Source organism: Eriocheir sinensis, chromosome 55 (assembly GCF_024679095.1).
Source record: "Eriocheir sinensis breed Jianghai 21 chromosome 55, ASM2467909v1, whole genome shotgun sequence".
NCBI lineage: Eukaryota > Metazoa > Arthropoda > Malacostraca > Decapoda > Varunidae > Eriocheir > Eriocheir sinensis.
Window position 1 is genome coordinate 5,004,743 of NC_066563.1, and position 26,343 is coordinate 5,031,085.

The 26,343-nt window shown below is 43.7% G+C and overlaps 1 protein-coding gene across 1 annotated transcript in view; it reads right to left on the reverse strand.

The window, feature by feature from the left end:
* Positions 1–9,938: 9,938 nt before the first annotated feature.
* Positions 9,939–26,343, reverse strand: part of LOC126983947 (uncharacterized) — a 50,782-nt gene continuing 34,377 nt past the window's right edge. Inside the window, exons 3-4 of the mRNA XM_050837207.1 lie at positions 21,698–22,236; positions 9,939–11,559 (exon numbers count right to left, since the gene is read on the reverse strand). Of these exons, the coding sequence (XP_050693164.1) occupies positions 11,427–11,559; positions 21,698–22,236 (672 nt within the window). The 3' untranslated portion in view covers positions 9,939–11,426. The remainder of the gene's footprint in view (positions 11,560–21,697; positions 22,237–26,343) is intronic.

Sequence of the window (26,343 nt, forward strand, 5' to 3'; positions counted from 1 at the left end):
GAGGCAGCCCAGAAAAAATTAAGGAAAATATCCACGAGAAAAAATAACATAAATGGCTTCGAGTGGAAAAATATCATGTCCTACACTCTACAGCTCAAGGCGGCCAAGGTGAGGGGAATCTAGCCCACGGAGTCATATGGTTGAGGAAGATGTATGTGAGCGCGGCGTGACAACCCGGATCCCAGAGCGTGGCCGTGGCCGGGGAAACTAGGCAGCAGTAACGAGCCTTTTTTCAATGCACATGACAGCCTTTGTAGTGGTTGTTGTTGTTGTTGTTGTTGGTACTGCTACTACTACTGCTACTACTACTACTATAACGACTACTACTACTACTATTACTTCTCCTCCTCATTCTCCTCTTTCTCCTCCTCCTTTTCCTTCTCTTTCTCCTCTTCTCCTTTTTCTTCTCTTCCACTTCCTTCTCCTCCTCCTCCTCCTCCTCCTCCTCCTACTACTACTACTACTACTACTACCACTATTGCCAGAAAACAAAATCTGTCAAATGAAAAAGCAAAAACACAGGTAATTCATTTTCTCATATTTTCATCGCATTACTATCTTACTTTCTATCCACTGTCTCGTTACGAAATATTAATGCACTGATTACCTACAATTGCTACGCTAAGTACAATTCCCTGCAACGCAAAACATTGGAACCAGATATTACTTTCAAGTGCTTTCAAAAGTCTTCCCACGTACACACCTAGGGAGTTAAGGAAGAGAAGAAGAGGAAGAGAAGAAGAGGAAGAGAAGAAGAGAAGGAGAGTTGACAGAAGGAAGGATTACGTGCAGGAAAATACTGTTATGACGCATTTTAAAAGCACGCTAACTGACTAAGTGAAATGCAGACGTTGAGAATGACATAAGATCAACGCTGTAATGCTTTCTCGATTATACCAGTTACGAAGAGAGAGAGAGAGAGAGAGAGAGAGAGAGAGAGAGAGAGAGAGAGAGAGAGAGAGAGAGAGAGAGAGAGAGAGAGAGAGAGAGAGAGAGAGAGAGAGAGAGAGAGAGAGAGAGAGAGAGAGAGAGAGAGAGAGAGAGAGAGAGAGAGAGAGAGAGAGAGAGAGAGAGAGAGAGAGAGAAAACAACAATAACCAGGTGAGCCCCTAAGCAGGTCGAAGCCCGTCGGGTGAGTCAGGAAACCAATCAGCCCGCGGCGTGACCAGGTGATGAAGCAACGACGTTACGTGTGTGGGAACAACGTAGGCGGCGCAGCACGGTAACACAGCACGGTAACACAGCACGGTAACACAGCACGGTAACACAGCACGGTAACACAGCACGGCAACACAGCAAAGTAACAATCAGGCAAGCCAGTGCACAGATGATTCACGTAACAAGACAGAGGCGGTGGCCGAGTGTTCAGCGTGTGGGCGTGGTGAGCCAGGGGTCCTAGGTTCGAGTACCACCGAAAGACGCTGCCAATTTTCAACTATTGTCGAGTGGCGGAAGATTACCCACATATTACCCGGATCTTCAATGAACCCTAACTTTAGCGACTTCGTTCAAGCGGAGCACCTGGGGGCAGCATGGGCCAGGTAAGAGTCATACATCACAACAGCCACTATAAATAAAATTCGCCTGCTCCACTAACGGGCTGGGGTCGTCCAAGAGACCACTCAAGAGAGCCTACCGGGGTTACAGGCACCACCTAACTCACCCCCCCACACACACACACCTAGTATGGTCGTGTCTAAATAACCGATGGATAGAAATAAACTTCATTGGCAACAAACGTGTTAGTACCTTATGCTTTGCAACTAAACGTGTTCAAGGGAGTGTGTAAACCGACAGACTCAGTGAAAATATATGAAAAAAACTACTGTAACGCACGCACGCCTCCTCCCCCCACTCCCCCACACAGCAATACAGCTTACCACTACCATCACCACAACGGCACAAGACCACCACCACCATCAACAGACCGCCAACCACCACCACCACCATTATTGTAAGTACAGTGGTGGCCGCCGTCGCCTGCTTCCACTACCACCACCAGTAACATCATCAACAACAACAACAACAACAACAGCAACAGCAGTACTCAGGCAATAAATCAATCAGCGTCAGTCAATAGAACAATAAATAGCTTATTACTATTGTCTTCTTTTATGCAACACACACACACACACACACACACACACACACACACACACACACACACACTGACCAAGTAACACAGAAGCCTCACCCATTAACACCACACATCTGAAACAACAACAACAACAACAACAACAGCAACAAGAGAATAACACGTAACATACAAAAGAGGAACAAGTCTGCGGCGCAAAAACTAACTGTACTCGGCAATAGACTTTGATTTCCTTTGTTTTCCTCTGCTCTTTGACCTACAATCCTCCTCTCCCCCCTCCCCTTCCCTCCTTTCCTTCCTTCTTTCTCTCCTTCCCTTCCTTGTTACGTATACTTCTCTTACTTCCTCCCTCCCTACTTCTTTCTTCTCTCTCTCTCATGCTTTATTTTGCTCTTTCGTTACTTCCTTTTCATTCCTTTTTATTTCCTTTCCTTTCCTTAATCTCATCTCATATTTTTTCTTTCCAATTTTGTTTTGTTTATTTGTTTTTCGTGTACAAGTTTCCTCCTCTATACCTCTTCCCTCTTCTCCTCTTTTTTATCCCTTCTTCCTTCCCATTCTCTTACTCCTCTTCTTCAATCCCTTTTCCCTTCTTCTCTTCATTTTCCCTCCATAACGCAGATTTCATGGCAAACGCAAACACTGTATATAAAACTCGTACTCCGTTTTCTCTCTTCGAAAGGTGAAGGAGTTTGAAGGTCACGTGGGAAGCGACAGAGAGATCCGGGAGCGCCAAGATTCGCCCTCGGGGTTAAGAAGAACACCACCTTGAACTTGACTCTCGGTACGGAGGATAATTAACCTAACCCGGGTCACCGCAGCGCTGAGATGAACGACGAAAGTGTGTGAGGAGAGGTTGAGGCTGACGAGGAGTTTGATGCTGAAGAAATTGGGAGATATGAGAGTGAAGGCTTGAGATGAGAGGTAGAAATGGATGGATAAGAGAGTGGAGAGTTGAAGCATCGTCGTATTGAGATGAATAGCGTGAGTGTGTGTGGTGAGGATGAGGTTTGAGTTAGATGTTGGAGAAACTGAGAGATAGGAGAATAAGATATAAAGAAAACTGAAATACCTGAGGACCTGTGGAGAATAAAACTACAGAGATGCTGCAGAGATTAATTAAGAGATGGGAGAGTGAGCTAAAAAGAAGATGAACTATTTGAGGAGTTGTGGAGAATCAGGCTAAAGTTGGATGCTGGAGAAATTGAGAGATGGAAAAGTAAAATTAAAAGAAAGGAGATAAAAAAAAACCCTGAAGACTTGTAGGACCGTAGTGATCAGATGATGAAGAAGAAGAAGAAGAAGAAGAAGAAGAAGTAGAAGACGAAGACGAAGAAGGAGAAGGGAAAGGAACAGGAAAAGGAAAAGAAGAAGAAGAAGAAGAAGAAGAAGAAGAAGAAGAAGAAGAAGGAGAAGAAGAAGGAGGAGGAGGAGGAGGAGAAAACGAAGAAGAGAAAGAAAAAGAAGAACAAGAACAACACAACAACAGCAAACAAACAAACAAACAGCCGGAATATGCCACAGAAACCAAGAGAGATACGTGAACAAGAATCATGAAAGGCCAGAACCGAGGCGCCGTATCTTGATAACAGAGAATAGAGAAGCCATTTAACGAAAGATAAAAAACAAAGACTAAACAACACAGAGCCAAATAAATACAACCTACCACACCGATAAAAAAAAGCTCAAGAAAAGATAAAAAAAACACAATTATAGCATCTAGTAACGAGGTGGCAGACGTACATAGGGTTGAAGGAGCCATAAGGATGAGGTTTACGACGTCGTGGTTCAGAGGAAGGTGTGGGGAGGGACAGGTAAGGGAAGGTACGAAGGAAGGGAGGAGTAGAGAGAGAGAGCTTATGCCTCCCTCTGACCCCCTTCTCTCTCTCTCTCTCTCTCTCTCTCAGGTAAAAAACAAACACACCCAAAACTACCCTGATTATCATTCTGAGACCCAATTAAACTAACACAATATCAATCATCCTCGTTGCTACACTACCCGCTGTCAGCCTAGTTAATTGCCTGTCGGGGCGGGAAACCGATCTACAGGGAGGCCACTTGACGGAGCTGTACCGCGGGAGGCTGTGGCGTGAGATGAGGAGAGCGCTGATGGAGGGGACTCTAATATATGGTATGGTAAAGTTAGGGGCATACGCTCTAACTGCACGTAGATTATTCTTAGCATTTCGGCGCCCAAGCTCACATTTGACAAGGCTTTCGTGGGATTTTAGAGCCGATTTCACAGTCCAACACAGTGTCTTCGTAACAGCCCGAACCAAACTATAGAATCCCATACTATCCAATATGGTGAGGTCTTCGATGCCACACTAAATACACAAGACTTTTCCGGTATAGTTTCATCAAATTTGTGAACTTAAATATAAACACCAGACACTATACAAGGAAATTTCGAAGGCTCTGGTATTGGTTTGGGAGCTTACTAACCCATCATGGGGAACTGTGAAACTGGCCCTTAGAAGCTTTCCATGGGTAGTTTTATGCCCCTGGTGGTAGACTGATCTTTCTTCTGTACCGTGAACCTGTAAACCTCTCATGAGAACGCGACTGATCTCCTTAGTGACCTTTGAAAATAATTGACGTGAGAGAAAGCAGCGGCCTATGTGATAAAGTGTTTCTGGGAGCTCCATGTCAGTTCTGGGTCACTGCATCTTTATCAATAAGTGAATACCGAGAACAAGGGGTATTAGAAGCTCTATATTAATGCTGGGTTGCGGTAGAGTACTTGCAAGAGGTCGGTGCTTCTTCGTAAGTAGGAAACTGAGTACTAGACAAAAGGAAACACACCGCTTTCAGTACTTTTAAGAGGATACCAAAGTGGAAGGTCGTGAGGGGAATGCTTTAAGGAACTATATGTAAAGCAGCTTAACGAATAGAACGCATCTTGGGTAGGTTACGCCACTGTGAAGTAAGAGAACGGGAGTGGTGTAGTTCCCATGTTCTTTACGACCGAGAAAAGCGAGGACTGTGTTAATTTGTAGAAGCCTTTCCATTCCTCCTGCTGAGTCTTGGACGCTCATATTGTACCTCTTGTGGCGCCGGAAAATTTATGGCACTACACTCTTACTTCAAACAACAGTAAATACACGAAGTATAACTAACCACATATGATAAAACAGTAACTAATATGCGGGAATGCTGTGTGTGTGACGTCAACAAGTGAGTGGCCTTTGATGTACGAATTTAGAAGAGGACAAGAAACCTAAGAGGAAGTAGACGTAGACACCATAACACACGATAACATCACATGACGCGCAACTCCAGACATTCTATATACACACGACAACGCTGTGATATCGACCCATGGAACTGATACATGAAGAATACAGTAGAGACGTAAGAGAGATGATGATGTGAAGGGAAAAGAGGGAGAAATAAACGGAGCAGGAGAGGAAGACACAAACACCAATATAAACAAATCAACGCGTAAACCTAATGAATGAAAAAGAAGAGAGAAGCGTAAGGAGAGGAAGCGAAAGAGATGAAGAGAAGGAGAAGCAGGAATAAGGAGACGGAAGACGGAAGAGGAGACACCAGCAGAGAGAGAGAGAGAGAGAGAGAGAGAGAGAGAGAGAGAGAGAGAGAGAGAGAGAGAGAGATGACGTGACGGAGAAGCAGGAGGAAGCGGAGACGGAGGAGGGAGGGGGGAGAGGAATAGGAAAACACACAACAAACTCCACTTACTCTAGATTCCTCGCCACATACAGCCGCCCCCTTCCGTCTAACAGGTGGCGGACATCAGGAGAAACTTCATAACGCCCACAGAGTCAACAGGAAGCCTCTCACCGCAAGATAAACACCACAAAACGAAATAATGTAACCCCGCGCGGCAGCTTCTCCTCGAGTGCAAACAATACATGGCGCTCAAGAGGAAAGGGTTTGGATGAGTGATACAAAGGTTCGGATCCTGTCTCGTAACGTCATTTCCGGAGCCTTAATCCTTTCTGGTATTATCCTCATTGTTTTCCTTATTCTTTTTTCTTTGGTATCATTTCCTTATTCTTATTTTCATTATTCTAACTCTTATTTTTATTGTTCTGATTCTTAGTTTCATTGTTTTTATTCATGTTTTCATTATTCATTTTTCTTATTATTATTGAGATGCATGAATGAGCGCCAAGGAAAATATAATTGGTATAGATGTATAGTTCCCTCGATTAGTAAGAGACAAAGTAAGGCAAGAATGAAATGAAAACGGGAAGAGGGAGGGGGAACGAAAACAAAATGAGACACACGCTTGTTCTTCTTTCTTCTTCTTCTTTCTTTACCGTTAAAGGAGGAAAATCAAGACTAAAAATTAATGAAATATAAATAAAAAAAGACTTCAACATGCTGACTCCATCAACAACAACAACAACAACAACAGCAACAACAACAAAACATAATAATTGCTTTCACTGTTTTCTCTTTTTATGGGCGAGGGGAAGGAAGGAAGGAAGGAAGGAAGGAAGAAAGGAAGAAAGAAAGGAAAAAAGGAAGGAAGGACGGAAGGAAGATAGGAAGAAAGAAAGGAAGAAAGGAAGGAAGGTAGGAAGGAAGGAAGGAAGGAGGCTGACTTATGGAAAAAAAAAAGAAGGAAGGAAGGAAGGAAGGAAGGAAGCGGAGATAGGAAAAAAAAAAGAAAAGGAAGGAAAGAAGGAAGGAAGGAAGGAAACTGATTAGAAAAAAAAGAAAGGAAGGAAGCTCATCAACAGAAACACCTTAAAAGTACTACATTGACAGACAGATGGATAGATAGATGGATATATAGACAGATAAATAGATAGATAGATGAATAGATAGATAGATAAATAGCTAGATAGACATAATAAAATATAAAAAAAAGAAATCCTTGCAACCTGATATAATAATGTTCTGTTGTTATCATTCTTATTCGAGCTTCATAAAGCACCCACTCGCATGGTTTATCTTGCCCTGCTTTCTAATTATGACAGTTGTGGTTTATTATAAGTGTCACTGTGGTTTGCTTGGCTTGAACTATATTACCTACAGGAGTGACTTTTTTTTTCTTTACTTTTATTTCAGAAGGGAGGATATATCTGTCTGTCTGTGTCTGTACCCTTGTCTGTCTCTGTCTGTTTATCTATCTATCTGTCTTTCTAACCGTCTATCTATCTATCTATCTATCTCTCTAAATATCTACCTAATTACCTACTTAACTTTCTATCTATACATTTATCTACCTATCTATCTATCTATTATCTATCTATCTATCTAAATATCTATCTGTCAATTACCTACTTAACTTTCAATCTATACATTTATCTATCTATCTATCTGTCTATCTATTAATCTATTTTTCTCTTTATTTATTTATTCTCTCTCTCTCTCTCTCTCTCTCTCTCTCTCTCTCTCTCTCTCTCTCTCTCTCTCAGTCTTTATCTTTATTTACTTTTTTTTACTTATTTTGAACGTATCTTTATTACAGTTAGTATATCTGTGTGCATGTGGGTATGTGTGTGAATATATACGTGTGTGTGTGTGTGTGTGTGTGTGTGTGTGTGTGTGTGTGTGTGTGTGTGTATTATTAATAAGAGGAAGAGAGTGGAGGATACAACAAACACGAAACCAACAAACAAACACACGTATTACACTTTAGGGGCCAATGTATTTACAAAGCTCAGAGAAAACAATAATGATTATAAAAATAATAGTAATAAAAATAACAAATAATAACAAACAATGATAAATAAACACGTAAACAAACAGACAAACATGAACACGTGACGGACCTAAACAAAACATGACTGGTGCAAAAAAAAAACACAAAAAAAAACACTGACTTTACTAAAAAAAACAAACAAAAACAAACATTCAATTACAAAACAAAAATCAAAACAAAAAAAACAAAATCCTGACGCAATACAAAAAAAGATCAAGACTATAAACGGAAATTCGATTATCAACCAAAAACAAAAAACACACAAAAAAAAAAATCAACGTGTGGAAGGAGGAGCAGAATGGGTGAAAGACTTAGGATATGTAACTATGTACATATGTGAGCCGTGGCTTGTTGTTGGCGGCGAGGCACGCACCTGGACGATAATTAACTGAGAGGCCTGCCCAGGTGTGTGTGAGGGAGGGAAGGAAGGAGGCTGATTGGTTGGCTGATGGACGTGTTGTGAACTTTTTTTATTTGACTTGGCTTCATGGACGTGTAAAGAACTTGTTTTCTGAATTCATTAACAAAAACTATTCCTTGGGATATTTCTGAATTCATTAACAAAAACTATTCCTTGGGATACTAAGCCTGCCCAGGTGTGTGTGAGGGAAGGGAGGAGGCTGATTGGTTGGCTGATGGACGTGTTGTGAAGTTATTGTTTTTCACTTGGCTTCATGGACGTGTATTAGACATGTTTCTGAATTCATTGACAAAAACTATTTCTTTGACTCGTTCTATTTCAAAGTTTGACTGATAAGTGTTTTTCTTCGTTTTTACATCTTGCTGAAAATATTTGAGACTTTTCCCGTTTTACATTAAGAAAAAAACTATTCCTTTGTTTTTTCCTTCTACATTTCTTTCTAAAAATGATTGAGTTTTTTTCCCTTTTTCCCTTTATTAAGAAAACTATTCCTCTGGGTTGATCTGTTTTAAGGTCGGACTTATAAGTGTTTTTTTCTTTTATAAGTTATTTACTAAAAGGAGTATGACTTTTTCCCCTTTTTACATTAAGAAAACTATTCCTTTGGTTAGTTCTATTTCAAGGTCTGACTAATAAGTGTGTTTTTGTCTCACCATTTCTTGCTAAAAATGACTAAGACTTGTTTCGTCCTCATATCAACTTTTAACTACGAAAGATACTTGTTATGACTCGTCCCTCAAACTGAGACTAAGATGTTTTCTTTCTATGTCTGCTTCCATTAATTACTAAAAAAGATCTGTTTAAATTCGTTCTATATGAAGGTGTTACAAAGTCTTTTTCCTTTCCTTTGACCAAGAACCTATTTTTCCTTTCTATATTAATTACTAAAGAAATACTCGCTTTAACTCTTTCTATTTCATTCGGAGCCCACGACAGTCTCCCCCTTCTACATTAATAACTAGAAATATAATTGTTTAAGACTTGCTCTATTTCAAACTAATACGAAGCTGCTTGCCTCTCTTCATTCATTACCCCCAAAATAAACCTTTAAAGTCCTTCTGTTTATAAGCTGAGACCATTAAGCAGTGTTCCTTTTTGCATGCACTAGTAAAAACATAATTTCTTCTATTCATTCCACCTCAAACTGTGACTAACCAACGGACGTATCTCCCAATAATTATCCTTTTGTCATAATTGCCTTCAAATAATTACTCTTTTGATTAGCTTTATCTTGTCTGGGATTCATTACTCATCCTTATCAAGACCTGTGTGTCAAGAGATGAGGAGGAGGAAGGGATAGGAAGAGGAGGAGGATGAGGATGAGGAGGAGGAGGAGCAGAAGACGAGGAAGAGGATAACGAATAAGGAGAGGAAGTGAAAAATGAATTTGTTGTGATCTTTCTATTTCCAAACAGCGGGAAGGAAGACGAGGAAGAGGAGGAGGACGAGGAGGAGGAGGATTACAAGGAGGACAAGGAGGAGGAAAAGGACGAGGAAGAAGACGACGAGTAAGGAGAGGAAGTGACAGACTAATTTGTTTTGATTTTTCTATTTCCAAACGTCGTAGAAGAGAACGAGATAGAGGAGGAGGAGGAGGAGGAGGGAGACGAAGAGGAGGAGCAGAAGAGGACGACGAGTAAGGAATGGAAGTGAAAGATGGATTCGTTTTGACCTTTCTATTTCCAAAGAGCGCGAAGAAGGGAGAGGAGGAGGAGGAGGAGGATATGGAAGTGAAAGAATGATTTGTTGTAAGTTTTCTATTTCCAAACAGCGTGAAGGATCATGGCACTGAGAGAAAGGACGCGCCTCGGGGCCTGACGCGGCGGCGGGGACACATACGAAACCAACGGTGCCAGATTGTTGTACTCAGCCGCTTATATTTCCCGACTTCCTACCCCTAAACTGTCTTCTGGGCTCTAATAACGAAACTCATTTATAGTTATCGTTAATAGAGTTAGATCCTGATGTTTCTTGGCAATAGTTAGGCGTCAGAAACCGGTAAATACTATGCTCTGAGTACAATAATTTGGCAACGGTGTACGAAACTAGAGACAGACACAAACAGAGACACAAACATCGATCGACACAGACCAGAGCACAGCGCGGCGCCATCATGAACAGTGGACGTCCGTTTGCAAATGAACATAATAAAAAAACAAAACAATAAAACAAACACCAAATTTCGCGAGCCAAACACGAGAAAAACAAAACCCTGAGACATGTAAAGGCATCAGCGTCCAATTGAATCAACTCTTTTGTTTTTTTTCCTATAAGATCGGCGGCCACTCGAGTCAGACACATGACAGCATAAAAATAATAAATAAATACTATCCATAATAATATACAATACAAAACGGGTAGGTAGGTGGAGGGAGTGAGGAAGGAAAGGGGAAAGGGGACAGGAATGATTTAAATTAAGGAGATAAATACCTAAAAGTAATAATAATGGTAATAATAATAATAATACGTTTGCTGCACGCCGAGGCTGACCAGCAGCTGAGAGGCGGCAGCGGGAGCCTTCAACACGACGCTCCGCAGTAAGGAACACACACTAACCAGCCACACAGACGCCCACGTGCGGTAACACACACACAAACACACACGGAGGGCGGCACGCAGGCGTCTGCTAACAAGTACAAATGCGGACAAAACTATCAATCCTTTCTTCACTAAACTCGATGTGATTCAACTTTTCACGCAGGATAAGGAGAATGGGATGGCCTGGCAGGGGAAGAGATTCAAACCCTTCACACAAGACAAGTCACATACGGAAGCGATTGAACGGAAGCTCATTTGCGAGAGAGAAAGGAGAATTGGATGACCTGGCAGGGGAAGAGATTCACACCCTTCACGCAAGACGAGTCACATACGGAAGTGATAGAACGGAAGCTCATCAGAGAGAGAGAAAGGAGAATTGGATGACCTGGCAGGGGAAGAGATTCGATCCCTTCACGCAAGACAAGTTTGACAAGAGAGCAAGTGGTCGGAAGCTGTAACAGAGAGAAAAGAGGTGTGGAAAGGAGAGAGGAAAAAGGATCAACCGAATCACAGCGTTTAGACACAGACGGATCAGCATCTTTGTCCGCATCTGTGCAACGTGACACTAAGGCAACACCTCGGTTTCTTTGCCTCCACAACGAAGCAAAAGTCGGTCCATGTCGTCAGTCCGCTGTCGGGTCATGTCGGGGCGTCGGGGGCTCGGTGGGGTCCGTGGGAGGGTCTGGTCACGTTCAATTGTCGAGGAGCTTCGGGGCGACACACCTGAACTGCTTGCATTTACCTGTGTCGTAGCCGGACTTGGCGGCCTTCGCGAAGATGGCAACGTTGTTCTTCATTCCCTCCGGCACCATGGTCTCTACAAGGCTGAGGAAGAAGGAGATAACGTTAGTGAAAGGCCCGCAACAGAGGAAGAAGGTGACATCATTAGCAAAACCTGTGACGGATTGGTGAGGAGGAAGATAAAGACGAAGAGTAGAAGCCTGTGACGAGGTAGGCTAAGGATGAGGAGGAGGATAGGGATGAGAAGAGAAATGAGGGTGGTGAAGGAGACGTTAGCAAAAGAAGATTAAGATGAAGAGTAGAAATCCGTGACGAAATATGATAAAGAAGAAGGAGGAGGAGGAGGAGAGGAATGAGGAAAAAGATGAAGAAGGAGAACAAAACATTAGCAAAAGACACATTACATCATCACAGTAAGGCCAAAAAACACTGCAGCCAAAACCCTCACGTAGCCTATGCCCACGATCTCTGTATACCTGATCAGAGGAGAGGAATGAGGAGAGGAATGAAGAAAAAGATGCAGAAGGAGAACAAAACATTAGCAAAAGACACATTACATCATCACAGCAAGGCCACAAAACACTGAAGCCAAAACCCTCACGTAGCCTATGTCCGCGATCTCTGTATACCTGATCAACGCTATGCAGGTAAAGTCCCCAAGGGCAATGACAACCCACCACCACGACATGCCCCGCTGCAACCCCGCCCCCACAACATTCCTCGGGCCTAACGGGCGTGTGGCAGCGCTCACGAACGGAGTAACAGCCGCAAACAGTTACCTCAGAGTCGGTCACGGTTGGGGACACATCCGCGAGAGAGAGAGCGCGCGAGAGAGAGAGGTAGAGAGGGATGAGAAAACAACACTCGCGGCTTCCTTCCTCCAGCCGTGTGTGAAGTCGCTCATTGTTTCAAGTTCAAGAAGAGTAAAAGGGAGACGAGGATGCTTTTTTTTCTCTCGCTCTAGAAGGAATCGACGTTGTAGAAAGTAGGATGAGGGAATGAAGAAAGGAAGATAAGTAAAGTAGGGAATGAAGGAGAGAAGTAAGTAGGAAGGGAAGGTGTAGAGAAGAGGAGAATAAAGTGATAAGAAGGAAGAAAACGAGAAGGAAAAACAGACAAAGAGGAACACAGAAAAAGTCACAATATGAAAACCCGAAAGAGAGAAAGAAAAACGAGAATAACAAAGGATCAAACGTAGCAAAAAAAAAAAAAAAAAAAAGAAAGTTGCCGTTAGAACACTGCACTTGAAGACAAAGAAGACGAAGACAAAGAAACAGACCACAGAGAAGACAAAGCAACAGCCAAAAAAAAAAAAAAATGCGAAGAAAGAAAGAAAAAAAAAATCGATATAAGACAAAAAGAAAAGAAAAGAAAATGTATATGAAGAAAATTACCTCGCGCGTTAAGACAAATATTTGAGTCTGTCTTTCAAGGTCCCGTTGTATCATGTGTGTGTTTGTGTGTGTGTGTGTGTGTGTGTGTGTGTGTGTGTACATCCGCAAGTCCCCAGTGAGTGACCTACACACACACACACACACACACACACACACACACACACACGAGACAGTCATTATATGGGTTCTGACCGTGTGTGTGTGTGTGTGTGTGTGTGTCACGGCGCCAGGTCCCACCAGGCTCATTGGGGACGCGTGGTAAAAAGATATTGACGAGGAGACAGAAAGAAAGAGGAAACGAGGAAGATTACGAAGGAAGGAGGGAGGGAGGGAGGGAGTTTAGCGAGGAACAAAAAAAGGAAAGAGACGAGGGAAAGAAAGAGGAAATGAGGGAAAAGAAGGAAGAATAGAGAGAAATATATGTGTAGGGAGAGAAGGAGGGAAGGTGGAAATACAAGGTAGATGATGAAGGAATATATGTAAAAGAGAACCATAGAAAATAGACAAGAAAGGTAGAGGCGAGTGAGAAAAGACGAAGAGGAAGAGAAAGAAGAAGGAGGTGAAATAAGACGAAGAGGAAGAGAAAGAAGAAGAAAAAGGTGAAATAAGACGAAGAGGAAGAGAAAGAAGAGGAAAGAGTGAGATAAGTCGAAGAGGAAGAGAAAGAAGAAGAAGGAGGTGAAATAAGACGAAGAGGAAGAGAAAGAAGAAGAAGAAGGAGGTGAAATAAGACGAAGAGGAGGAGAAAGAAGAAGAAGGAAGTGAAATAAGACGAAGAGGAAGAGAAAGAAGAAGAAGGAGGTGAGATAAGACGAAGAGGAAGAGAAAGAAGAAGAAGGAGGTGAAACAAGACGAAGAGGAAGAGAAAGAAGAAGAAGGAGGTGAAATAAGACGAAGAGGGAGAGAAAGAAGAGGAAAGAGTGAGATAAGGCGAAGAGAAGGGAAAGAAGCAGAGATACAGAAAGGCAGACAAAACGGACGAAGAGGAAAAGAAGACAAAGAAACATAGACTGACATTATCAAGCGTCTCGGGTTCTTGTTACGACTGGTTTTCAAGGCCAGAGAGGAGCTAAATCGGGTTGTCATGAGAGTTCTTCCTATTCACAGCGCGGAAGCCTTGCAAAACTACCGCCCAAGTTACGAAACCACGGATGGAAACCCCGATATATAACTTCCGCGAGTCTCCTTTAAATATATGTACTGGGCCGTATTTTAAAACACCATCGCTTCTCACATCAACTATTTCTAAAGGTCAAAGAGGGGATCAATCGGGGTTTTCATGAGTGTTTTTTAAGGCTCATGGCACAGAAGAAGGGTCAAACTACCATCAGGGTCATAAAACTATCCCTGGAAAGACCTACAGCTCCTGCAAAAGCCATGTCAAATATTTGAACTTGGGCGACGAAATGTTTTAAAATACGACCTACGAGCGCAAGAGGACGAACACACGGCTAGCCCCTCTATCTCCTCCGCTTTCCCCTTTATCTCCAGTTGACGGTCCGCCGCTGGATGAGTCACATGGTGGTCACCCAGGTAAGCCGCGCGTATGACAGGATGACTGACTGACCTTAATGGATGCAATGGGAAGTGTACTGACCTAGATGACGAGAGAGAGAGAGAGAGAGAGAGAGAGAGAGAGAGAGAGAGAGAGAGAGAGAGAGAGAGAGAGAGAGAGAGAGGGGGCGGGGGGGATGCTTGGGATTATTAGAGCGCACGATGGGAACTAAACAAATTTCCTTCACGATAATTTTGATGCTTCGGAATTCGTCGTCTCGTAAAAATACTGCTCCGGAAAGTATGTGAACGAGAAGATGAGAAGATGAGAAGGAAGATGAGTTTGTGGTGAGTGATGATGATGATGATGACAATAATGATACTACTACTACTACTACTACTACTACTACTACTACTACTATGACAACGAAAGAGTAACGCACAACTTAAGTCACGATTTCTATTATGCAAAGTATGAAAAAAAAGATGACTGGAAAGAAAAACAGAATAACAATGTCGTATAACGTAACACACACACACACACACACACACACACCCTTCACCGAACCACCATCTGCTCCACCCCTCACACACACACACACACACACGCCCCACATACACACCTGACGTCACACCTGTCACGAAAAGCCACAGCATAAAAAAAAAGAAGAAAAAAAAAAAAAACCCCACCCGCCTCCGCGCTTTTTTTTATGACCTCGAGACACCATGAAGAAGGAGGAGGAGGAGGAGGAGGAAGAGGAAGAAGAAGAAGACGTGGAGGAGGAGGAGGAAGTAGTAGTAATATGGCAATTTCTTCTTTACATCATTCTTCTTACAAAGCGAAGGAATTTAAATACGAATTACTTTTTTCCTTTCTGATAATGATAACAAGTGACAGTCAGGCAGAAAATGATGCGTATAAGAGGTTTAATTAAGAAGAAAAATACATTGCAATTACTCTCATTAACTAATCATTGTCATAGAAGCAGTTAATAGGATTGCCTGCTTTGCGTCCTCCTTTCGGCAACGCATAAGAGGTATTAAGTGTTCTGTAAGAGGATCGGAACCTTTATGTGAATGAGATTATAAGGAACGCGAAAATTATGAGTTATTTAACCGAAGACAGAGAGAGAGAGAGAGAGAGAGAGAGAGATAAGCTATTAGCCTAACCAATGCGAGGACACACACACACACACACACACACACACACACACACACAACTCCCCCCCAACCCCACCCCCCGGAATGGCATAACAGGAGAAAACAGGACAGAGAGAGAGAGAGAGAGAGAGAGAGAGAGAGAGAGAGAGAGAGAGAGATAAAATATAAGACTAACCAATGCGAGGACACACACACACACACACACACACACACACACACACACTTCTCCCTCCCCCACCCCACACCCACCCCCCGGATTGGCATAAAGTGAGAGAGAGAGAGAGAGAGAGAGAGAGAGAGAGAGAGAGAATGTTATACCCAAAAAGAAAATGAGAGAGTCGCTGGCGGAGTGGGTGAATGTAAGTCAGCGTGTCAAGTCCAATTAGTATTATCAACGCTAACGACGTCCTGCCCTGAATAAGACACTAGGGGTCGTATTACAAGACAAATCGCAGCCCAAGAACACACATTTGACAAGGCTTTCGTAGGAGTTGTGGGCATTTCCAAGGGTAGTTTTATGACCCTGGTGGTAGTTTCATCCTTCCTCTGTACCCTGAGCATAAAAAAACCACTCATTAGAACCTGACTGATCCTCCCTTTGATCTTTAGATAGAGCTGATTTGAGAAGGCAAAGTGTTTTGTAATACCAGCCTTTTAGGGGTCGTATTACAAGACAAATCGCAGCCCAAGAACACACATTTGACAAGGCTTTCGTAGGAGTTGTGGGCATTTCCAGGGGTAGTTTTATGACCCTGGTGGTAGTTTCATCCTTCCTCTGTACCCTGAGCATAAAAAACTCTCATTAGAACCGGACTGATCCTCCTTTTGATCTTAAGATAGAGCTGATGTGAGAAGGCAAACAGTCTTGTAATACCAGCCTAAACTCATTCGATCTCACGCGCTATGACGATCCTAGACGACCTCTGCGCCATAACGAAGAGGAGGAAGAGGTTACAACGGAGACGAAAGAACAGGAGAACCTAGCAACAGATACACAACAGAATAGGTACACTGGCCCTCCCTCCCTCCCTCCTCTCTCTCTCCTCTTCTTCATCCTTGTTTTCACTCTCCTCAGTTCTTCCTGTTCTCTTCTCACTCTTTCTTCTTTTGTTTCTCCCGTATTCTTATTTATTTAGAATCAACGCTTTCTTCTCCCCTTAGCTCTCTGGTGCTTCTCTTCCTCTTCCTTGTTGTCTAATTCTTTTCCCTGGTGTCTCGCTATCTCCTCTAATCTTACTGTTTCCTCCCTACTCCTTATATGCCCTTTTTCTTTCCTCCTCCTGCTCTTATTCAGCTTTTTAGAATGAACATACCGTATATTATGCGTTCATTGACTTTCTAACCAGTTGGCGTAAAGTAAATATCTCAATCCTTCAAAAAAACACACACAAAAATAACGAAAGGAATTAAATCGTGCGGTTAAATATGATGTAAATATAGAAACAAGAGCAAATAATGAACGAATGAACAGTTACTGGGAAATAAATAGCTACGAGGCGACTTACCTGAACGAAAAATAAATGGAAAAGAAGGAACACTGAAGGAAGATGGAATGAAAATATTAATGAAAAAACTTATTGGAGATAAATATAAATAAAAAATAAATACCGAAGAAAAACGTTGAAAAAAGTATCAAAAGAAGAACAGAAATAGGAAATAATTACAAGGTGACTTACTTGAAAAGAAAAAGAAAACTAAGAGAAAAAAGACAAAAGAGAGAAATACAGATATACAGATATAAAGAAATATAAGAAATAGAAAAACAGAAGACATACAGAAAGCGTAAAAAATAAAACATTAAAGGAAAACAGTGACAAGGAAAATTAATAAAACGTGACTTACTTGAAAAGAATAAAACAGATAAAAAAATACTGAAGGAAGAACAGAAAGCACAAGAAGATATTACGTGACGTGGGAAAAAGAACATTGTAGATTTGTTCTTCTTTTGTTTTTTTGTCTTTAGCTGTTCCGTTACTGTAATAAAACACACACACACACACACACACATACATATCAGGAGCCGAATTACGATCATGTGTGTGTGTGTGTGTGTGTGTGTGTGTGTGTGTGTGTGTGTGTGTGTATTGACAGATGGTTGATGAGTTGAAGGCAAAACAGTAATATGATAACGGAATAGAGGAGGAGGAGGAGGAGGAGGAGGAGGAGGGGTGATGATAAAGGTGACCATCTGTGCCCTAGAGAAAGATGAGCTTTGTAGTAGTAGTAGTAGTAGTAGTAGTAGTAGTAGTAGTAGTAGTAGTGGTAGTTGTAGTAGTAGGAGGAGGAGGAGCAAGGAAATGAATAAAGAATAAGAAGAAAACAGCAAGAATCGAGGAGATAGAAAGCAGGTAAGAGGTGTAGAAATCAACGAGGAAGAGGGAAGGAGGAGGAGGAGAGAGAGCGTGGAGAGAATACATGAGGGAAATCACTCATATAGGAGAAAATGGAGAGATAAAGAGGAGAAAGAGGAAGAAGGAGAAAAAGAAGAGAAAGGGTGAAGAGGGAAGGAGAAAGGGAGGAGGCAAAAAGAGGAAATGGGAAGGTTGAATGATAAAAGAGAGAGAGAGATAGAGAAGGAAGGGAGGAATAAGGGGAGGAAAAGAGAATGAGAGAGAGAGAGAAAGGAGTGAAGGAAGGGGGAATAGAAGGAAGGATGGAGATTGGAGAGAGAGAGAAACAGGAAGAAAGGGAGATAGAGGAGAAGGAGGAGGAGGAGGAGGGTGGAAGAAAGGACGGGAGGAAGAGAAGTGGAGCAGGAGAGAGAGAGAGAGAGGGAGAGGGTGAGAAGGCAGAGGGTGGGAAGAAGGGAGGGAGAGAAAGGAGGGAGGGAGGGAGGGAGGGAGGGAGATAAAAAGCCGGAAGGAGACAGTCGGAGGTAATGAGGGAGGAAGCAGGTCATGACGGTAAGAAGACAAAACAAAAACAAGACAAAAACAAGACAAAGAACAACAGCAAAAAAACAAAAAAACAAGAGAAAAAAGAGTAAAACCGAAGGGACTAAAAAGAACGATGGAAACAAAAAGAAAATGACGTAAAGGAAAAAACAACAAAAAAAGAAATAAAAATAATAAATGAAAAACTGTTATGGCTCGAATTGGAAATGAATGATAAGATGAATAATACTGAATAAGCAATGAAGAATAGACCGTAAACAAAAGCAAAGAAATAAACAAGCAAACAGGAGGCAAAAGAAAATAAATGACCTAACAACAACAACAACAACAATAATAACAACAGCAACAACTAAAATCATGCATATTTCGAAGCCAAAAAATAAAAGAAGAAAAAAAGTTAAACAAACTAAACTAAATGAGCAGGGAAAACAAAAAAACAACAAAGAAAAAAACTACCATGAATATTAAATAAAAGATAAAAAATGGGATGACATTCACGCAAAAAACAAACAAAAAAAGAAGAAAAAAATGTCACCCAAGCGCATTGATGAACAGACTCGAACTTCTACCACCGTGACGTGACGTGACGAGAAAGTGTGACGGGTGACGAGGGCGGGGTGTGTGGGGGAAGGGGGAGGGGGGTTTGAGGGTGATGGGGTGGGTGGGGGAAGGGGGAGGTTGGGTTTTAGGGTGACGAGGTGGGTGGGGGAAAGGAAAGTTGTCACCCACGGCACTCTGCGTTATACGGATGGGAAAGCGACGTTATACGGAGCGAAAACCGAAGCAGCAGAAGTAACGTTAATTATTTGATGTATGGAGTCGTTGAAAGCTGGTGTGTCGTTTTCTCTCTCTCGCGCTCTCTATTTATCTATCTTTCTATCTATTTATCCATCCACATATCTGTATATATCTTTATCCATCTATCTGTGTGTCTGTGTGTGTGTGTGTGTGTGTGTGTGTGTGTACGTGCCGGTTCAGTTATCGCTTCGTGTGCGTCGTGTGTACTCTATTCTGTGTGCGTACGTGTCTGTGAAGGAGGAAGCGTGTCTGAGAGGGAGAGAGAGAGGGAGAGAGGGAGGGAGAGGAGTAGATGCTGATGTTGATTGAGAGAGAAGAAGGGGGGAAGGGAGGAAGGCTGACAGAGAGAGGGAGAGGGAGGGAGAGGGAGGGAGAGGGAGAATTGAGAGAGGAAGGGAGGGAGGAAGGAGATAAATGAGAGAAGTAATGGAGGGAGAGAGGAAAGTTGAGAGGAAGAGGGAGGGAGATAAAAAAGGGTCAGAGGATGGTAGTCGGAAGGTTGGCAAAGAAAAGAAGGAGCGAGAGAAGAGAGATGTGGAAGGGATCTGAGAGGGAGAGAGAGAGGAGGAAATAGAAATAGAAGAAGGGGGAGATAGAGAGAGAAGGAGAGAGAAGGAGACAGAGGGAGAAGTAGAGATAATCCGCAAGATGTCTGTCTGCTGTCTGTTTAGTGGTTGCGGCAGCGGTCACGGTCACGAGGAGTCTTGCGTTTTGCGGTAAATGAAATCTCCTAAATGCTCGTTTGTCTCACCTCTCACCGGGGACCGCGCGCCATACGGACAGCGGGGCTCGAACATAAGGCGCACAAGGGAGGCACACAACGGCTACCTTAAACGACCCTTGCGAAACCTTAATACGTGACCATAGTTTGCATTACGTCTCTGGAGTGACAAACCAAAAAACTCACACGTATGCTGCTTGGGAGAACGTTATGCTCGGAAAGTTGCCAATCAAATGAGCGTCTTCTGTGCCTGTTTCCGTATCGTCAGCAAGATCAACAACGTGGACATGATATCGTTGTTCCTTCAGTGACTTGAGGGCCAGAAAGCTCACAGGACGAGTATGCACAGAAGGACCAACACCAAGGCGCATATTCTCAAACATTTCGGAGCTTACACACCCACATTAGATAAGGCTTCCGTAGAGGTTGTTGTGGGTACTTCCATGGGTAATTTTATGATCCTAGTGGTGGTTTGACAAGGCTTATGTACACATTAGATAAGGGTTTCGTAGAGGTTGTCGTGGGTACTTCCATAGGTAGTTCAAAGAGCCAAGTGATAGTTTAACAAGGCTTCTGCACCATGGATACGAAAAACACTCACGAGAACCCGACTAAACCCTATTGTGGGCTTTAGAAATAGTAGTTGTGTGAGCCGGTCTGAGAATACGGGACCAGGGTAAGGCAGGGGAACGCTATGGGCCGCTATGGGCTATGCATTAGGGACGCAGCGGCAGGACAAAGCCCCCAGCAGCCCATAAGCAGGTCAATGGAGAGAGTGAGATCATGTGACGGGGTTTTAGTATGGAGAGTGTGAGACGGACGCGGCCGGCCTGCAGAAAGGGGACAGGAGGAGCGGATGAGCCGGTAGAAAGGGGCAAAAGACTGGAGTGGTTGGTATGGGGGGGGAGAAGGAGGGTGAGGCTGGTGAAAGAAGGAAGGGGTGAGGAAGGGATGGTAAGGGTTAAGATGCAAGGGGAGGATCGTACGGAAGAAGAGCGCGTCTGTTATGCCAGGAAAAGTTGAGTGTCTTATGTATAGATAGGTTCTGACGAGTATTTTTATAGGGAAGGAGGTGGGGGAAGAAGAGAGCGTCTGTTATGCCAGGAAAAGTTGATAGTGTCTTATGTATGGGTAGGTTTTGACGAGTATTTTTAAAGGGAAAGAGTGTGTGTGGGGAGGGATAAGGAAGGGGTGATTTAGGGTACTGGGCCGTATTACAAGTCGAATCCAAGAAGTTTCAGGTCCCATCAGAGTTCGGTTTAAAATGCAAAGGGAAGGACGTATGGCAAGGGAACGCGTCGTCTCCCTCTCCTTGTTCCTCCCTCCTCCACTCTTTTCTCTCCCCTTCTTTCTCTTTCTCCTTCCTTTCTCAGCTATTTCCGGTCCTACTTTTTCCTTCCTTCTCTTCTCTATCCCTCGCCAATCACCATTCTCTCTCTCTCTCTCTCTCTCTCTCTCTCTCTCTCTCTCTCTCTCTCTCTCTCTCTCTCTCTCTCTCTCTCTCTCTCTCAGGATGAGGCGATAGTGTCTTATGCCAAGGTGGGTTTTACGAGTATCTTTTAAGGTTCTTCATGAAGGGTTACTCTGGTCATGGCGGAGAGCAAGGTACAGAGGGGGTGAGATTGGTGAGGTGAGGGGTGTGACAGAGAGAAGGAGGAAGAGGGTTGGGATACAGGGGCAGGCGTTTTGTTTGGCAGGGGAAGGGTTCTTAATGTCAGGAAGAGGCTAAGGTGAGAGCCCGGCGCCAAGGTCCAGCTTACCTGAGGACGAAGTTCTTGCCCTTGAAGTCCTTGGCGTAGGTGCCCAGCTGGCAGATGGTCCGCTGGATGCACTGCTCGCTTTCGAAGGCGTTGAGGTAGATGTAGAAGACTCGCTCGATCTCGTCATGCAGCTGTTCCATGACGGACTCCTCCCGCGCCTCGGTGGACATCGCCCTGCCGTTGGTGAGGGTGAAGGTGAGGGAGGACAGGATGAGCAGGACTCCGCCGATGATCAGCAGCGGCAGGATGACGGCGGCGAACACGTCGAAGCCTCCCTCGGCTACGTCAGTGGTGGAGCCATACTCGGACACGGGGTAATAATAGTAGTAGAGGTTGCCCTGGGAGCCGCCCTCCTCGTAGGTGGAGGGGGCGGGGGCTGCGTAGGATGAGCCGCCGCCGCCGCCGCCGCTTGAGTGGCCGCCATGTGAACCGTGTGAGGCGCCGTCCCTCGCCTGGGCCACGGGGGCGCCTTGCCGCTTCTCCACTGAGGCCGCGCACGCCACGCTCACCAGGGCCAGCAGCACCACTTTGATCATCATCTGCGGGGGAGCGAGGGATCACAACCAGCCCAAGACTGTACAAGAGAGAGGGCAAGAAGTTCCCTCACCAAGTCTGTATACTAGATAAGGCCATGACCGTATGTTAGATAAGACAAGCCGCTCCCCCCACCAAGCCTGAATACTAGATAATTGATAAATGAGAGAAAATATGCTAAATAAAAAGCTGACCATCTCATTGAAACCAAATGATACGTCATCAGCAACGTTGAATTCTTGAGACCCTACCAGCTAGGACCCTTCACCCCCCCCCCCCCCCACACACACAATTACCTCGACCCAGGAAAGAAACTAAACAAGAAAAAAATAAAAAATAAACCCCTGCTCAAGGCATTGTAACTCTGAAAGGGGCTCCGATGACAATGGGAAATTACTATGCAAATTATCCACGTATGTGTACCGGTGTGTGTGTGTGTGTGTGTGTGTGTGTGTGTGTGTGTAAAATCACGCGTCAGGTGTGTATGTGTGTAATTAAACTTAACCCTTTGTGTGTGTGTGTGTGTGTGTGTGTGTGTGTGTGTGTTTGCACGGGAAAACATCCACAAATCCACATAAACATATAACGCAATCACTCCATTCAATTACCATCAAACATTACATAAGAACAATTAAAACACCCCAAAACAAGAACTAAACACAAAACACACCTTAAAACAACTTCAAAACAACAAACAAACACTAACATTGGCGGCGGGGGAGGAGGCGGAGGGCGTATGCAGATATGTATGTATGTATAAGTGTGCTCGTGCGTGCTTGAACAAATACAACAACACGAGACAGCCAGCACACTCCACCCTCAACGACGACACACACGCTACTGACAACCAGAGACTTCCCTCACCTCCTTTTATAGACCACCGAGAACAGGGAACCATGAGTGAGAAGCGTGCCATGAAATATATGAACGTAATGAGTGAGATTTCATGGCGCTAAACTCCACCAGCATAGCAGAAGAGAAGGCAAGCACACTCAGACCCTAAACTTTACTGAATATTATAAAGGAAGGTTGTCTTACGTGATATAGAGGTTATAGAAGAGACATGAGGATACTACAGGCCGGAGGAGAAACTATAACGCGGGAGAAAGGAGGAGGAAGAAGAGGAGGAGGAGGGAGAGGGACAGAGAGAGTGAGAGACAGGGGTGACCATTCCGTCTGTCTATCGGGGTTACTATATATGTCTCTCTCTCTCTCTCTCTCTCTCTCTCCCACCCACTAAACATTCCATATGCATTTGTTGTCGTTTTCTTCTATTCTAATTTAGCTTTTGTTTTTATTTCTTTCTTTCATTAATACAAACTTAGGACGCCCTTCAAGACATACGTATTTGTAAGGATGTTTGTATTTTGAGGTTGCTGTTTGTATTATGTAGAAAGTTGTTGTATAAATGTTGTGGATTTGAAAGATTTGGCGTTTTGAGAGAGAGAGAGAGAGAAAGCAAAGACCGCGCTACGAATAACAAAACCGATTTCTGCGTCTTGTTACTCACTCCAACACACACACACACACACACACACACACACACACACACAAACACACACACACACACACACACACACACACACACACACACACACACAAACACACACATAACCCCAATACACATAAATCCCCCCAAAACTGTACCTGACAAGCATTTAAACAGGTGTGAAGTAAGAACAACAACAACAACAACAACAACAACAACAACACCTCCATCACCACCAACAATAACAACTAGCATATATAAATAAGATCCTTGGAACCAGCGCTTGTCGCCTGAAGGGGAGGAATACGGACGCTACGGTAACACTATTCCTGCCTCTCTTAGCTCGGCGGTACCTGAGGCGCGGGAAGCCATCTGACGCGGCACCACTAACGGAGACCAACAGGTGGGACGTAGTACTGGACCTCCCCCCCCCCAAGGCACAGGCTATTATAAAACGAACGCATTCTCTTAACCCATCAAGTGTCTCCCTTTCTCTCCCTCTCTCTCGATCTCAGACTCACCCTCGCCTTCATATACTTTGAACGTAGCTCTGCGTCATTGCCTGCATATCCTAAGTCTTTAAGAGCACCTAAATATCTTCTACCGAGGTGTTATATTGGTTCCTCTTATCTCCATATTTAGAAGTTCATAGCAATTATCATTAAAACAAGCCTAACACCCTTTCTTTGTGTAATGAAGTGTTTTCCTGTGGGGTCCAATTAGGCTTCTGTCAAATTTGAATATTCATTAGCCTTAAAGTAGTTTCTCTTAAGCTGTAGGAAGCCCCAGGGAAGCTGTAAACTATTCCTAAATCCTTCAACTACTAATGGTCTGAACTGAGCCCTCGGGACCTCCTCATACTCTTTGGTCCGTCACTTGTTCATGAATAGATAGTAGAATACATGACGGAGGAGGGAACACAGCCCTTAGGTCGGCACTGTTAGACCCTTCTTCTATCCCTCACATCAACCACTTCCAAAGGGCAGAAAGGAGATCAGTCGGGTTCTTATGAGTAATATTTTAGGTTCATGGTACAGAAGAAGACTGAAACAACCACCAGGGTCATAAAACTACCCCTGGAAATGCCCACGACTCCTGCGAAAGCCTTGTCAAATATATGTGCTTGGGTGACGAAGCGTTCAGGAGTACGACCCTTGATATTCAATAAGTTTCAAAATAGGTCGTCAGGGTAAAGCTTGGGACAAAACTCGTACGCTATAAAGAGAGCTTGAAGAACACTACCCAAAGATCAACAGTTAGAAGCTTAAACCCTTGCAAAAGCTATAATCACAAAATAAGCTTCCATTTCTCTTCCATAACTGCCCTAAGAACAATTACGAAAACTCAGAATAAGCTTCCAGTGACATTCCACTCGTCTTGCTGCACTCCTAATGCCTTCCTGACCCAGTGCTGTTTGTCCAAGTCTCGAAAAACCCAGGAACCGCTAGGCCGCAGAACACGGACCTCCACCCCCGCCGCTGAAGGCTGAATCATTATGGACGCAGGACCGTAACAAGACCCTCAGGAGAAAACATTAATCCTTTCGTTCTTCCAAGTCACCCAGCACAGCCTCTGGAGCTCTATGTTTGTTTGTCCAAGGCCGATACTCTCAAACATTTCGAGGCCCACACGCCCACATTAGATAAGGCTTTCGTAGAGGCTGTGTTAGTATTTCCATGTTGGGTAGTTTAATGAGTCTATAGTGATGGTTCGACCGGGAGCGTCTGAGGATACGGGCCATATACAGACCTCACCAACCTTTCCCATTGACTTGAACGGGTCAGTAAAGAGTTATCCATCGTATCCAGTATGGACCCTCAAGCACCCTATTATTACAAGATAATGACATTGAGAATTAAGTGTTTGTATACGTATATATACTTTAATTTGTTATCCTCGGCATATATCCCAAGGCTTCTGCATCATGAAGGTGAAAACACTTGTGAGAACCCGACTAATTTCCCTTGTGGCCTTCTTCCTCCATCTTCTACAATACACACCTTTCCCTCTCCCTTCCCTCTTCCTTTCCTTTCTTTTTCATCCTCTCCCCCTCCTTTCCTTCTTCTACAATACACACCTTTCCCTCTCCTTTCCCTCTTCCTTTCCTTTCTTTTTCATCCTCTCCCCCTCCTTTCCTTCTTCTACAATACACACCTTTCCCTCTTCCTTTCCTACCTTTTTCATCCTCTTTCCCCCCCTTCCTTCTTCTACAATACACGTTCCCTTTCCTCCTTCCCTCCCTTATCCATCCCCTTCTTTAACCTGACATATGTGTGAGCTGAATACATCTGAGCATACGGGACTTTGCAAGGTATATTAGAGAACCGCTATACCAGACCCGAGGCAGCAATTTGGAAAAGGGACCATCACGAGGCCCCCAGGAGTAAGTATTCATCTTCCCTCCCTCCTCACAGCCTCAGGAGTAGAAGATGAATACATGACTACACGCCTCCTTTGTGTGATTAGCTTTTCGCATCATGTGGCGGGATTTTTCTTCTTATATGTGTTTTGTGTTACGCCCTTGATCTCTCTCACTTCCTTTGCCGTGAAGTATAAGGTAGGTTTCATAAGGAAGGTCAGTTACTATTACTATGTCTAGCTTGAGGCAATGTGAAGCGGGCAA